Source organism: Cylas formicarius, unplaced genomic scaffold (genome assembly GCF_029955315.1).
Source record: "Cylas formicarius isolate icCylForm1 unplaced genomic scaffold, icCylForm1.1 PGA_scaffold_10__41_contigs__length_53128322, whole genome shotgun sequence".
Classification (NCBI taxonomy): Eukaryota; Metazoa; Arthropoda; class Insecta; order Coleoptera; family Brentidae; genus Cylas; species Cylas formicarius.
This window is the reverse complement of record NW_026844214.1, coordinates 50,510,564-50,527,210: the sequence shown is the minus strand read 5'-3', so window position 1 is coordinate 50,527,210 and position 16,647 is coordinate 50,510,564. Positions and strand designations below refer to the sequence as shown.

Sequence of the window (16,647 nt, the reverse complement as noted above, 5' to 3'; positions counted from 1 at the left end):
TAAGAATAGACTTGATAATTTTGTAAATAGACAGTGAACCAGTAAAGTGTATGCATATACTAAAGTGCAATTTTACCGGCTTTATCGCCTTCTGCCTAGTAGTATACTAATAACAAATTACTTAGAAATACATACCTGTAGCTTTCAGATCCAACTAACGTAAAATACTTTAAAATCGATACACAAACGAACTGTCAATGTGAATTATTTCAACGTAACTAACTTAGCATGACATTTGTTGGAGACACGTCTACTTGCAAAGCCTGCGATTTTATTAAACATAATTCGCACGAAATATAAACGGATTTGAGTAGAATTTTACCAATGGTTTGGTTAAGTGTTTAGTTGGATTTTGTCGCTGTAAAGAACTCATTTTGGGCTACGTGCGTCGTCAAATCGGTTTACCGGTATTTTCCAGAGTCGACATTCCGATACTGACGTCGATATTCGATATGCGATAAATCAACTGGAGCAGTTTGCATTGGGCGTCCAGGGGGCCCATTTTCGCGGACACTGGACCGCCTGGTCGTGTCATTTCGTATACCACGTTCAAGAGTAGACTTTTCAGCAAATTGCCCAGCTTATTCGACGGACTTACAATAGCCAACATGTCGCACCGCACCTGGAGTCGGACTAAGAAGTCGTGGAGGGCGCGACATAACGTGGGCCCCGCCTAAAAATGAACGTTTCAAGCGATTTCGAAAATTAAAGGAAAAGACGGCACTATCAGGGTTATATTTTCCATTTGCGTACCCACCCACAGGGGTTGTCGGAATTATCTTTTAGACTTGTAAAAGAAAACGAATGCGCATCGCAAAGTTGAAAAACAGTAGCCAGCTTTTTATTTTTAGTGACAGAAGAAAGTAGGAACACTCTATAACTTTTAAACAGCTCGAGATAGCGATTTGAAATTTGGAAGGGTTAATATAGGCTGAATATCCAATTTTTTGATAATATGTAGCCAGGAGGTCATTCTACGAAGGATAGGACGGTTTTTCTCTTTTTCTTTTAGTTTTAATTTTTGGATTTGAATTTTTGAAAAGTGTAATGTAATGAACTATTAATTTTTAAGGATAACCTTGTTTTGTCAAATAGCGCCCTAGTTGGAACAAAAACTTTTTAAAACCGGTACTTTTTTGCAACATTTTAACACCAAAATGATCAAAATCCGTTAAAAAATAAAATCACAGGAATGAAAAAAGCAGATTAGTACAAACATCACTTGCTTCGATTCATCATTTTTATCCGATTATCGACTTTGTCGTGTTATCTATCTGGATTATCAAGGAAAACAATAATCAAATTACAAATGGAGAAAATGTTTATAAGTGAAGAAATGGAAATCAATATTGTGGGATATGTCAAGCTGCGTCGCTAAGAGAAGTGGCATTAGAATTCAAGAGAATCTGTAAGGAGAATTTTAAAAAACACGGCTATCATTCTTTTAAGTATCAACATCCTTATGAAGAAGACTTCGATATTGTAATTGGCTGTTAGATAAACATGACAAGAATAATAATTTTGTTAACTTAATTTTGTTCACTGATGAGTCACGATTCCCAAATAATGCTATATTTAACCAATATCAAAGATGAAGAATTATTCTTCCCGGACAATTTCATGAACAGTTCGTAAACAAAGTTTGTTCAGAAATGATAGGAAGGAGAATTATTGGACCTCTTTTTTTTTCATGGTGCCTTAACTGGTGCGCGATATTTACAATCCTAAGAAATTAAATTGAGGACTTGTTAGATGATTTACCTCTTGCCGTGACATTAAATACGTATTTTCAGCAGGATGGCGCGCATCCCCATAATTTTAGATATGTCACTGAACACCTACGTGATGTTTATGCGGATAGACTAATCTCAACACACGGTCCAGACAATGGGCCCCCACGGTCACCGGACTTCACACCGTTAGATTTTTTGTTTGGGGGAACTTGAAAAAAGACCGTGTTTATGTAACTCCAGTGTTCGACCTACAAGAATTACTGCGGAGAATATCGGCTGTATTTGATAGAACTCCAGAAACGTTAAGAAGGGCTAAAACGAATGTAATTTCTAGAGCCAGGGAGTGACGTACACAAGATGGAGGACATTTTGAAAACATTCTATGAAAGTTTCATCTTAAAATAAATTGATTATGAAGTAAATATCTATCGCACTAATTTAATTCGAATAAATACAAAACTCCAGTTCCAAAATAAATGAATGGGGTGTCAATGTAAAACTTGTCTTACAGTAACACACGTTGATATATATGGTTTTATTTATTATTTTTTTAGATTTTCAAAATATTGTGTTAAATTATCCGAAAAAGTGACAGATTTGAAAAGAAAAAAAATTCTATTCTCTTGTTCTTCTGAGTTTTCGGTAAAAAGTGCAATACTTACGTTAGTTTTTGACCGTATTCCAAAAGCATATCAACTTTTTACCATAATAAAACACTTTCAACAAAACATTCTAATCGTTGAATCTCAGAAGAAACTCTCCCTTGAATTTAATTTTTTTAAAATACTAATATGGTTTTATGTTTCCACAGCATGAGCTTGTCGAGAGTTTCTTGTGCATTTTTAATCTTACCGATATGACAATTATTAATGAATAGAAGCAAAGCCACCTAAGTAATATTTTGTTTTTATAAAAACATATTTACTTATCTGTTTTTTTCCTTCTTGTGAGCTTATTTTTTAACGGATTTTGACAATTTTGGTGTAAAAAGTACCGGTTTTAAAAAGTTTTTGTTCCCATTAGGGTGCTATTTGAAAAAACTAAAAAAATAATAGTTCATTATGTTAAATACTATTTGCCATAAGACAAGTAAAGAAAACTTACCGGTAAATAGTATTTATGATGGTCACAGCCTCCTACACAAAATTTTCAAAAATTAAATAAAAATTTTAAAAAACAAAAAAAGAAAAAAACTCTCCTATCCTAAGTAGAAAGATCTCCTGAATCCAAAAATGCAAAAAAATATAGGTTGTGCCCTTCAAAAATTCCAAAGTTACTGTCGTTTCCGCTCAAACCGGAAGTGCAACCATTGACTACATATTGTCAAAAAATTGAACATGCAGCCTATATTAACCCTTCCAAATTTCAAATCGCTATCTCAAGCCGTTTAAAAGTTATATAGTGTTCCCACTATCTAGCGTTATAGATTGTAGATACTTAGATAAGCCGTTCTTGTTCTTCTATATCTTTTATCTTTAGATAAGCCGTTCTTGGTCTTCTATATCTTCTATCTCCTAATCAGGAGAAAAAGATATATAGAGTGTTTCATTTTTTTAAAAAAGTTTTATTTTACATTTCTAAAATATAATACTACAACAATTATACCATTTTGCATTAAAACTTTTTCTCTGTGTCTTCCGTTAACCCCCTCTAAGTGGGTACGCAAATATAAAAAAATAACCCTGGACACTTAAAAACACTTATTTAAAAATTACAAAAATTACTGTTTACAAATCTTCTGGATCCCTCCTGCGTCGATTATTGATAAGTCAAGCTTGTAGACGTTTCGCCAATCATCCTGTTAGCTTTTTCAGAGCTTAACTTAAACTGAATCGCCTTCTACTCTGTACCTGCTTATATAGTGTTTGAGGGGGGCGGAGCTAAACGAGGGGCGTGAACATTGTCTCGGAGGACTGATTGCCATATTGGTAAAAGACCTGAGTCGCCGTTAAAATTGTATGGTTGTTTCATGGAACTGATTACATGCAAGAATTTTAATTTTATCGAATGAGATTTCGTGATTGTGTTCAGCAACTGCCGATGAACTATTTGTCGTAGTCTTAATGCCTTTTCATGTTCTTTTGGCCTAATTGATATTTTTCGTTCGGTCTCTTCAATGTATTCTTTGCCGCATATGCATGGAATGCTGACAACTCCAGGCATATCGAACGGAATTTTGTCTTTGTTTTAACGTTATATTTCTTAAAAATTTTTGACAGTAGCAGTGATAATTTGAATGTAAGGAAGTGTGGAGGTGCAATTTTCGATGGAAAGGTTAACATTTCTAATGTGGAAATTGGTAGTAGTGCCAGATCTTCGGATTTTAATATATCCGAACTAATGTTAAGTTTCAGGGATTCTACGTCGAAACTAACCAGAATATCGTTTACATCAAATGTAAAGGTTTTCTAATTGTTCAGTAAAACAAAAGGAATTAAGTAGAAAACTCAAACTTTTTCTGTAAAATGTTTTAATATAGCAGCAAGATATTTTGCTAGAGAATATGTTGGAGAACCAATGACGATAGGTCGAAGGGGTAATCCTACCTTTTACCAATATGGGGATCAGTCATCCGATACAATGTTCATGCCCCCCCTTTACCTCCGCCTCTCTCAAACAATATAAAGGCAAGTACAGAGAGAATGCGAACCCGTTTCAGTTATGCTCTGAAGAAGTCAACATAATTGACAAAACGTCAAGTTCGATTCATCAACAACCCACTCAGAAGATTTGTAAGTAGTATTCCAGTGACCTGTGGAAACTTTTTTCTAAAAAAATAAACAAAAGCGATAAGTTGAGACCAGAACAGAAAGAAAAAGCAAACAACAAAAAATAATATTTCAAATTTCAAAGCTCAACAAATTCACCAATCTTATACATAAAGAAGACAACGAAGTAGATTCCTTTTTCTAAATTTTATTGATTAATTTGGCGTTACTTATTCAAAGCATACTATACCATACATATGAGTATCCAAAAGTCTAACAGTGAGTATTTTCTTTAAGGATAGGGAAAGTCCATGTCTAAGAGGTGAAGGTTCACAGCTCTCAGCATACGAATCACTAGAGAAGTTTGGGAGTTATTCGCGTTTTTTAAGGGAATAACGAATTAAAGAAGGTCGAGGTGCTACCTTAAATGGAATTCTTGCCAGAAAAGAATATGAGCGACTACTCTTTGATCCTCCAATGTTAAGATTTTTTGTATAAGAGAGGCATTTCACCAATTTGCTCTGCAAACTTTCAATCCTATTTTTGTATACCAAATGACAGAAGCAAACCTTTACTTGCGTGATGGTATGAAAGCATATGGTAATAGTTCCAACTTACCACCGCCTTTTCGGTAAAAGTGAGCCCGGTACCCGACAACAGACTGAGGAACATCTGTACAAAGTCCGGGTGACTGACGATGGTGTTCGCCATGCCCGACAGATCGAAGCACTTTCCGTTATTGTTCGTATTGCAGACGAGGGTCAGCGTTTGCAAACCCAGACACCACGTGGTCAGCGACAAACCGGGCGTCCTCGCCAAAGCGGATATCAGACACTTAACGGAACCCGGCTGCAGCGGCATCTGGGGCATCGACGACGAATCGAATTTCTCGTCCTTCCTGACGCAATTCAAGGTCAGCCAAAGGTGCAGGATGTTCTCGATCTTCAGCGGGTCCTCGTTCTGGAGGTTCTTGAATAAGTCGTCGAAACAGAAAGCCAACATTTTGTGATTGTTGAAGGTGGATTCTGGTTGAAACGGACCGACCGCGTTTGGCCACGGAACCAGCTCGTTTTCCTGGTCCGTCGTTTTCGCCTCGTTCGATATGTTATGCAGTAATTTTTGCGTATTTCTCGCCACTAATTTGCAGAGGTACGTTTCGGATGACGCGTAGACGCCCGTTTCTAGTCTCGCGTCTATCGTGGTCGAGACGTTGGACGTCGTGACGACCGTCGCTTTGTTCGCTTTGGAAACGGTGCAGCGCACTTTTTCAAAATCCTCGAGCAGTTCCTCGAAATCCGAATCGTCCGATTCGAAGACCGACGGCAACGGGGGAAAGGTGTTGGGATTGGTGATGATTTTCGGCTTCGGCGTAGAGATGGCGCAGAAGTTGTCGGTAATGTCGGTTTCGTTCGTGCCGGACGCGTCTAAGGATCGAAACGGTTTGATATGAGATATTTTTCGACTCCCATAGTCTTTAATATTAACCTCTACGACGTTTCAACTGGTTAAGTTAAGTTAATGCGTCTTAGTGCGAATACTAAAACGATAAGCTTACGAGTTATACGGGTTGTTTCAGGTTTATACAGTGTGTGCCAAAGTTTTGGACGGTCGCAGAGGTTGAAGGTTCACATTTTTCAAATACTCAACTCTAACATCATAGTTCATGTTCTTAAGTGGATCAGCAATTGCCGCGGTATTGATTATATTACATGTTACATACGTATATATTACATATTATATAATTGTGGACAGCATAGTCAGCATGCAACGAATTTTTAGTGAGGAGTCTTTAGAATCCAACTATACCAATTTAAATAATGTTTCAATACAAGGTGTTTAAAATATCGTTTGCGCCCCGCTTAAGGCTGCGTTCAATTTATCTTGCTAATTTTAATTTTCTGTAAATTTTTTGGGTTTTTAGGGATATCAAGGTAAAGAAAATAACAAAATGTAGGGTTAGTAGCCAAGTTTTTTTTCTAAGTGACGTATAAAACAAAACACTATCAATTTTCTGACATTTAATCCTATTTCGCATTTTTTTTTTTAAATGAAACACCCTGTATATTATATACGTGTTTAATATAATATCTTATTCCGATTACAATGGTGTAATACACTTTATGTGCTGACTCATTTATGACAAATCGAGAAAAATAGGAAATTTTTATATATTTTATATATAATTTCAAAGAGTGCTCTGGCAAATAAAAATATGTTTATGTTGGTCATTAATGGTCATTGTGTGACCACCAGTTTTCTGAACACCTAATTGTATGATGTCTTGCATTTAGTAACGTTTTCGGATTGTCTCTTAACTGATTGATTGCCCCTGAAATCTTTTGTCGAAGTTCCACGATATTATTACAAGGAGTTAAGTTAAGTAAAGTTAAGTCGGGGCTATTGGATGGCCAATTCGACGTTCCCTATCCAACCCCTGGGATATTCCATGAACAGGTAATTTCTAACACCACACCATGCATTAATTGATTTGTACTCCTGGGTTTTTATCTCGTGTATTTGTCTAGGATTATTTATAGACCAATATCGCGTATTTTATCTATTAAAATCTTTTCTTGTAGTGAACGAACTTTCATCAGTCCCAAAAATATTTTTCAAAAAATTATTATTATTATTTATTATTAAATTTAAATGCATTATACTTATATTCTTTCAAAACTGAGTGGATTGAAACAACAAAAATACCTTTTCTATTTTGCCAGCCATGGATATATCTGTTTTGAAGGAACTCAGCGCTCGGATACTTGAAGCATATCACTCCTTTCACGGATGCTAAATATGCGAAAAACCATGTTAACAATAATGATTTGGGCAATAATTCAACCATTGTGGATTATTAATATGTCAAACATAAACATATTTTTATTTGTCAGTCAGGGCATTCTATGAAATTATATAAAAATTTCCTATTTTTGCCGATTTGTCAAAGAAGAGTGGACTAAAATAAAGTGTGTTACATCATTGTATTCGGAATAAGATATTCTATTGAACTCATACATAATACACAGGGTGTTTATAAATTAAAACAATTATGCTCACATTTGCAAAAAATTCGAATATTTAATAATTTGTATGTTCTTTATCATTTTAAATAATTGTTTTAATATAGGTTTTCGTTTTGGTTTATCTTTTTTAATAATATATAGGTCATAGAGCTATGTGAAATGTTACAAATAAAATATTAATAATAAACTAAGTTGCCTTCATGCAAATTATAAAAGTTATTGTGTAAGTAGTATCAGGAATAAATAAGATAACTATTTTAAATATTTAATAAATCCTTTACCTTTACCTTTATGAAAATTTTAAAACATCATTTTTGTGAGGTCATTGATACAAATAACTCCATACTGCAATACATTTTTACCAAGCGGAATCAAATTGGCCTATAACCCTATTTTTTGTTCACAAAGACGAAACCATGTAGAAAAAAACTGACTACACCACTGAATTCTATGTAAAAATCTGTATCACCTTTCCGACATTTACCAAAACTTCAAATTCCCAAAATCACCCTGCCTGTATTTTAAAAACTAAGGAAGTCATGAAAATTTTGTCAACGTCATCTATCGTTTCACAAAAAAGTAGCAAATGCGAAAACGGAAGGCTTTATCTTCACTAAAAACGAATATACCCCTCAGTCGCGAACGAAATGGGACACAGATATCTGGCGCATTCGCCATATGTTATGTTTTTGGTAGGTTGACAACATTGTATATAGTTTATAAGCAAGATGTTTGAGAAATTTAACAATAGCAAAATGGGCTGTAAATGAACGTTACAGTATGACTGCGCAAAACTTCAAATCTGTATTTAGATGTATGAAATGTATATTTAAATGGCACACACTGTATAAACATCTCAGTCTTAAAAACATCAATTTCAAATTGGGTGTGGTTTATACTTTTCAAATTTTTACGTTTGTGACAGTGGAAACTTCTAATTCCCCCGCCCAAGTTCTTCGTAATATGCCTCTGATACTTTCCAGTTACCAAATTGCGTAGCTCGTTACGTTTTGAGTTTTTTCTTTATGTTTTTCAATTATTTTCGAGATAAATAATTATATCTCCGTTCTCAATCAATCAATTTTTTTTTTAATAATCGATTGTTTATTAAATAGACAGTTACAAAAAAAAAGAAAATTCCTTAAACAGTGGGTAAAGCGCTGGTCTTAAGAATACAAATAATTAATTTATAAAAAGAATAAATACAGAAAAAAAAATGGTAAGTACAACCCATTAATTAATCTTATTACTATTATATGTATTTACAATTTAAATTTTTGGCAATTGCTTGATGTAAATCGAAAAGTACACAGAGAGGCGGAATACAAAGATTTTCAAAATCTTTAAAATGCTCAAAATCAACCACACCAAATATCAAACTTATAATTTAATTACTTATTTTTATATACATTTTCTTGCTTAAAATGATCGCATCTATTGCCCATTTCAGTTTGCTCTTTAAAACTTGTACCTGTACTATGCCTAAGTTAATGCCCGTAAGCATAAAGTTTCATTACCTAAAGACGTCTGGAGTTGAAACGTTTCTGAGATAAATAATAAAGATAATACTGGTATACCATTACATCAACATATAACAATGTCTGTGACCCCCAAGCAAACAGTTTTTAAGTTTTTTGGTTTTGTTTTTTGTATTAATTTACTTAATAAGGATTGGTTAATCTGTCGCTGAACTAAAATTTCCCTTTTAATTTTCTCATTAAGTGTTACAAGTTCCTCGATGTTGCATGTTGCAATTTTTAGGCTGTAAAGTGTATGGAAAAAATGAATACATTAAGACATTCGAATGTATTGCTTAACGATCAATTAGATTTAAATACCTCTCCTTTATTGAACTTAAATTCTCACAACAACATTAATTAAGGCTTTATGGTCATTTTTCGGTATATATAGTAACAGGTAGTTTGTAAATATTACATTTGATAATGACACGGTGTTGTCGAAACAGTTGTCATGTCAAAATATATAATTTTGTGAAAATCTGAACTTTTAGTTATTTATTTTTATTTTCGAAAACATTACCACCCTTAATGGCCCCGCCTTAATTATTGACCTTCAATTAGACTGCATAGACGTGAAATGGGACATACCGCTTGGCACCCAAGAGGCGGACGTCGACGCATCGGTGTCCATTTTGGTGACGTCGGTTTGCGAAGTGCCCGCCAATTCCAGCACGTCTTGCAAAAAACAAATGAGAGCGAACGGGGCCCACGCCACCTTACAGGACAACGAGAACTTCATCAATTCCAGCAACTCGGTCTCTTTGAGGAGTTGGCACAACTGCAGCCTCGCCATCGTCACCAACCTAGAGACAATCTAAAGCAGGGCGTGAGTAACCGATAGAAAAGACCTATATACAGGGTGTCCCGCAATTAGACGTCAATATTTTAACCCCGTATTCTGTGAACCAAAATAAGGATAAAAGTTCATATAAACTAGGGTCCAAAAGGTCTTATTTTTCAACATACAGGGTGTTAAGTTTGAAGAGGTGTTGTCGATGTTTTGCAAATATTTTCGAAACACGTAAATACTTTTAAATAAAATTTGGTACAGTTACTCAACCTTTTAGGTTCTATTTAACGAACTAAAACTTAGTATTGGTTTGTCTTCACGGGCGGGTAACGTAAATTTTCCCCAAATTTTTTGTTTGTCGAATATTTTCGTAATTTGGACCGGAAAATTTGAAAATCTGAAGTTTTCTACGTAAATAAGGTACCCTTTTTTATTTACATTTTTTTTTTATTTTAATGTTTACAATCGCAGATAATCATTAGTAAGCCTTGGACGTTAATGACGCGTTTTATTTATTTTTCTACTCCCGTCTGTAAAATACCTAATTACCCCCCGATCTAGCGTGCGGGAAGCGTCACTTTACAACGCCAGTTTCGTTTCCCATGAATTCGAACCACTTCGGACATTTCCGGGATTTTACCGCACGGGTTCGGGAGCAATCGCATGTTTCCGGAGATATTTCCCACGCTCTGATTTTTGACGTTTGTCAATTCTGACGGTCATGTCAGTGAATGTATTCGTGTTTTGCGAAAATGTACCCAAAAACTAACGGTCGTAGAAAAAGTATAGTATGCAAACGTTCGGTAAACTTTTTAACTCACTCGTTTGTTAAAAACTCGCTCCGCTAGTGTCGAATAAACTGATGAGTCAAATGCCGTTTACCGCACTTGTTGCATAATATACTATTGTGTTGCTGGATAAATAAAAAGTAAATGTCAGCAATTATATTTTCGTACCGCCTCCCCTGCTCTACCATTGCAAAAGTCTCATACAAAATAAATATCTGCTAATTCTTTATTTAAATAGCTTATTTTTCCTCAAAAATCAACCTTCTTTAAAATATCAAGTTTAAAACTGTTATTAGAATAATTTGCTTTACAGTTGATACTTTGATTTTTCTTTCGTTAATAACAATGAAAGTAAAACATATTTTTTACCAACAACGAACAAAATTGAAACCTGTTGTATAATTGACGTTTAATTTTTATTTACCCAGCAACACAAACAAATGAAACGCGCTATTAACTTCCAAGGCTTGCTAATGATTATCTGCAGATTTTCAAATTCTGCAGTCGAAATTACGAAAATTCAACAAACAAATTTTTCCCGGGCCTATCCTGTGTTACCCACCCCTGAAGACAATCCAATACTAAGTTTTAGTTCGTTAAATAGAGCCTAAATATTTACAAAAAATCACCTCTTCGAATTTAACACCCTGTAGGTTAAAAACTAAGACGATTTGGACCCTAGCTTATATGAACTTTTATCCTTATTTCGGGTCACAGAATACGTGGTTAAAATATTGACGTCTAATTTCGGGACAGCCTGTATTTATAAATAAACGATGGCCCACCTTAAACGACAGCAACATCATGTCGGCACTGCCCGAATGATCCATGTTTATAATAAATTTGAGTAGCAACTTTGAGAGCGCCAAGCAGTGCGTGGAATCGATATACTGGGGCATTTTCTGCGGTACTATAACGTCTTTGTTGACGATCTCTTTGTTTTCCTCCGGTTTCGGCGAGTCCGGGGCTTTCTTGGAAAATTTAAATTTGTTAAATTTTTCCGTTTTCCAATAATGCTTGTTCCCCGGGGCGAACAACTTTGGCGGCTCACCATAAACGTCGTAGCAAACGGGTATCGCTGGCTGCAAACTCGAATTCCGTTAAGACACACCCCCGAGTTGTTTTTTTTTGCGAATTTTCTTGGAATAAGTAGGCCATATTTTTTCCGATTCCTGATATATCGGGTTCCAACTAATTCACAGTCGTCAATTTTAAACCTTGTTCAAAATTCCGCTTCGCAATTCCCAAATTTCTGTTAGTTCTGTAGTCAGTTACTGGTTAACGGGCAAATTTTGCCAAATTACAAGACAATGACAGTAGCTTTCTAAGGATTAAAAAAATATTATACAATAAACGACAAGCAAACATTGGAAAAAATGATATTAATGGTTTAAATTTAGTTTTAGGTTTATTTATTTAAGCACAGTATACAAAATGTATGTGTAGCAGGTCAAAACAAAATAAACAAATGCATATAAGAATAATAAAACAATATATGAACAAAAGTATGAAGCACTGAAAGTCACGAAACAAATTTGTAAAAGTAGGCAAGTTACACAGGTGTAAAATTTGAAATTATCATCCGCACTGTAGAAATAGATTATTGTCAGTAGATGCTCGATAGCTCTTTTAAAACAATATTAACCAATGCGTTTTATGTTACAAGGTAAAAGTTCAGGTTTAAAGAATTTCTGTTCTATTTATTAAGACGGTATAAGACTGGCAATTTTATTTGAAAGGCTGGTTTGTTCATGATATTTCTACGTCAGTTTTTTTTTATTATTTGTTTTGTTTTGTTTAGGTTTAGTTTTATGTATTTAATCACAGTATACAAAACGTATGTGTAGCAACTTAAAACAAAATAAATAAATACATATAATGATAATAAAACAATATATGAATAAAAAAGTCCCGACAAAAAATTGTAAAAGTAAACAGATTAAACAGGTTTAACATTTGAAATTTAGGTACTTATCAGTACTGTAAAAAGGGTTGATTGTCAATAGATGTTCTCTTAAAAGAATTGTTACCAATTCGTTTTATATTACAAAGTAATTTATTGTAAAAGTTCAAGTTTAAAGAATTTCCAATCTGATTCTGACGGTCATGTCAGTGAATGTATTCGTGTTTTGCGAAAATGTACCCAAAAACTAACGGTCGCAGAAAAAGTATAGTATGCAACACGTTCGGTAAACTTTTTAACTCACTCGGTTATTAAAAACTCGCTCCGCTGCGCTCCGCTCGTGTCAAATAAACTCGTGAGTCAAATGCCGTTTACCGCACTTATTGCATAATATACTATTCTTGCTGAAAATTTCTACAAACTGTAGATTTGCTCACTCCACTGTTCTTGTGTTTATTTCCGGAATATCATCTACTTGGACTAAAATTTCCTCTTCCAGCTCCGGTGTTGAGGCGGAACAAACCAGTTTCGCCGAGTCTGTTATAAATATTCTTTAAAAAATTAATCTGGTTCGACACTTATGATACCCCGGAAAAGGGTTGGGTCGACTCAAATGATAAGTGTAAAACAAACGCGCCATCAAAAATAGGTAAAAGAATAACTATTTTGCATGCTGGCTCTAAAGATGGTTGGATTTCAAATGGACTTTCTCTGTCTGCGAAAAATTTTAAAGACACCAAAACAAACTAGTTCCTAACATTCCTCCTAATAGCGTCATTGTAATGGACAATGTAAGTTATCACAGTAGACAGTTGACTAAAACCCCTTCCTCATGTGACACAAAATCAACAATCCAAAACTGCATGTATAATAACATTTATTTTCACGAAGATGATACCAAAAACCAATTAATTAAGGTTCTACAAAGCTTGAACCTACAAAAGGAATACGTCTATGATAATTATGCAAAAAATATGGGGCACACAGTTTTAAGGCTTCCACCTTAGCACTGTATATTTAATCCCATTGAACATGTTTGGCACCAACTGAAATCTGCCATTCGGCGGTTCCCCGTGTTAACTTCAATGTCCTCAAACTTATAGAAACCGAAGTTTTTAACATCCCTCCACAAAGTTGGGCAAATTCTGTTAAACATATAGAAAAAGCAGAACAATCGTACCTTCATATTGCAAATAATATAGAACAAATAATAATTAGAACAGGCGATGATAGCGATAGTGATAGTGATGTGAACAATTTTAAGTATGTTAAGTAGGTAATAAAAATAATTTGTAATTTCATTTTAGATTTAAACATAAATACATAGATAAATAAATAAATAAATATTGTTTAGTATCTTTCCTAACAAAACCCAAAATAATTAAATTCTAAGCTAAGTACGGACCTGTTCGGCCATATTTCATTCTTACAGCTTGCCCCGGTCTTTCCTTAATTTCTATCAGTTAGTCACTTTCTTATATCTATGAACAGACCCTACTGTGCCTAGTTGGGACCCGCTACTCGAGCTTTGTAAAACCACCGCCCGAGGGCGTGTATTCCAAGAACGTATCGAATATTCGCAAAGTACCGACGCCCTGTGTTTCTCTTTTACTACTCACCGACGACAGGCCAAACGAGCCGCCGAACGTCGACGCCATCCTTTTGCAATTCTTCTTCTTCGAGTTATTCTTGTTACTGTCGGCGTTACCCTTGCCGACCATCTCGATCATTACCCAATCCCACCTGTCCGGTTTGCCGCTCGCATTTTTCACGGACAGTTGCAAGGAGAGGTACATGAGCAACCACGACAGCAACGGCAAATCGATGCTGACCGCTAGCAGCAACGATTTCCTCGACTCGAGAGGTTTCAGGGTGTCGTAGACGACCCGCATGGCGGAATCGATGATCGCGCTCCTTTCGTTACTCTTCCTGCTCAAGTACGCGAGCAGAATAAACAAACGATCTTGGGGGAAGACGGACGTGTAGGATGTGGAAAACATCCGGACCAAGGTGTCGGATAGGAAATTGCCCCAGAAAACGCTCGAGCCGCAGGATTTCTCCAAAAACAGAGCGGACAGCACCTGCAAACGCGGCGATTGGGACACGCAGAGGCCCTCGAATAGCTGCTGGCACAAGGCGGAGTCGACGACGGGCAGGGTGTCGACGGAAAGGAGCACTTCCAATAAACCTTCGGCGACGGTCACGAGCTTATCGGAAGCCACGTAATTGGATACGGCGTTGCCGGATGGCAAAACGCTGCCCTCCAATCTGGTCATCACGTGTCTTATGGTGTTCAACTGATGCTGATACGTCAGTGTTTCCTTTGAACGGCGACGTTCGTCAATGTATTTTACCGCCCGGCCGATACGAAAAAAATTACCTGATAAACGCTAAAAATTTGACTGTGTTCCGCGTTCGTCACGTTCAAACTCTTGTCTTTCAATATGTTCATGTAGGCGGACAAGTGCATCGCGTTCTTGATGTCAGCGACCAGAAACGGTTGCAGCAGATTTTTCAACTTCGAACACGCCAAACTGTACCGGCAACTGATGTCTTCGAGGAGCTTAGACAAAATGGCCACCTGTTTTTCGACGTCCGCCAGTTCGACGAAGACGTCGTGCGGAACTTCCTCGGGCAGGACGACCACGTGCCCGTAGAAGTAGCCCAAGGGGATGCGACATCTTGTAGTCGACATGCCGTACCTCCCGACGAGGGTTATCTGAAATTACGGGAAATAGTCAATGGCGTGCCTCCTAAATCAATAGCAAACTTGCAATGTAATATTAAAATATGTACTGGTTATTGTGATTGTGTATGATACGGCCTTTTCGCGGATAGCTGGGACGGTCGGCAGGCGCTAATTATATGGGCTCGACTTTAACATCAAAAAAACGAAATATATGGTTATCAGCAAGAATAATATACCACCGGGACAACTACTGGTTAATCACCAACCAATAATTCGCGTCTCGAGCCACGTTTAGCTTGGAACGAATATTAATGACAGATGAGATCGTTCAGTTGAAATCAGACAGAGGATAGAAAAGGCCAGATCAGCATTTATCAAAATGAACAACATTTTTAAAAGTCACTCTCTACCACTAAAAACTAAAATCCGTCTGTTCCGTATTTACGGTTCTCCTTTACGGACTTGAATCCTGGACATTGACAGAGACGTCTATGAAGAAACCAGACGCTTTTGAGATGTGAAGCTATAGACGTATCCTGAAAATTTCTTGGGTCGATAGAACCACCAACGATGAGGTTGAAGGAATGCCAAATCATAAATAACGGAAATAAGCGGAAACTGGAGTACATAGGCCACATTATGCGCAACGAACAACGATTCTGTAGGGTAAGACCTTTGGAAAAATAGGCCCAGGACGAAGGGGAATCTCATGGATCCACAATCCGAGAAAATGGTTCTCTCTTACAACCACAGGACTTTTCCAAGCAGCGATCGACAAGATTAGAATAGCCATTCGAAACGAATAGGCGCCTTAAGAAGAAGAAGATGATAGACGAAAACTGAAACTCAGTTTACGATACTGCTGAAATCAAATTATCCTATCTTCGACAGTTTTCCATTTATCGCCAATAATTTACCCGCAACAACGGAAATTTTTAAGATCTTTCAGATTTTTTGAATATAAACGACACACCCTGCACATAATTCAAAAAATGTTCGAAATACAGGATCAACCACGTTTCCTGATATATAAATTTTTCCAATAGAGTAAATGGTTTTCGAGAAGACTTGTTTCCTGAGACCGTGCAGTACGTCGTAATAGTAAATGACGTCATCGCGTCTAGATTGAGGGCGAGAAATGGATGGAGATTTGGATCTTTTCGAATATCTCGAAGAGCGTATGTGAACGACGAAAACTGTATATACAAAAATTGTAGCGCTTGATACGGCCTATAACACTGTTTGAACCGATTATCCATATTTTTTACAAATTCTGATTTACAGCTAATAATTTAATGCCGAAAAGAACAATTATTTATAACTTTTTCATTTAACGTTTGAGAAGAAAACGTCAAATAGTAAGCGATTTGCAAGATATATTATATTATATCAATTCATTTATTAGGAGCAAATTAACCAAACAATGTATAAAAAAGTTAGAGAAAGTTTATTTTCGAAAAATCGTAGCTTGTTTTTCTGTCGCGCTTCTGCGA

General features: G+C 36.0%; 1 protein-coding gene across 1 annotated transcript in view; it reads right to left on the bottom strand.

Annotated features, from left to right (window-relative positions):
• The window catches only part of LOC132708349 (baculoviral IAP repeat-containing protein 6), an 87,946-nt gene that overhangs the window by 44,041 nt on the left and 27,258 nt on the right, over nucleotides 1-16,647 (bottom strand). Inside the window, exons 14-19 of the mRNA XM_060680636.1 lie at nucleotides 14,846-15,184; nucleotides 14,085-14,786; nucleotides 11,348-11,644; nucleotides 9,573-9,798; nucleotides 5,060-5,865; nucleotides 406-673 (exon numbers count right to left, since the gene is read on the bottom strand). Of these exons, the coding sequence (XP_060536619.1) occupies nucleotides 406-673; nucleotides 5,060-5,865; nucleotides 9,573-9,798; nucleotides 11,348-11,644; nucleotides 14,085-14,786; nucleotides 14,846-15,184 (2,638 nt within the window). The remainder of the gene's footprint in view (nucleotides 1-405; nucleotides 674-5,059; nucleotides 5,866-9,572; nucleotides 9,799-11,347; nucleotides 11,645-14,084; nucleotides 14,787-14,845; nucleotides 15,185-16,647) is intronic.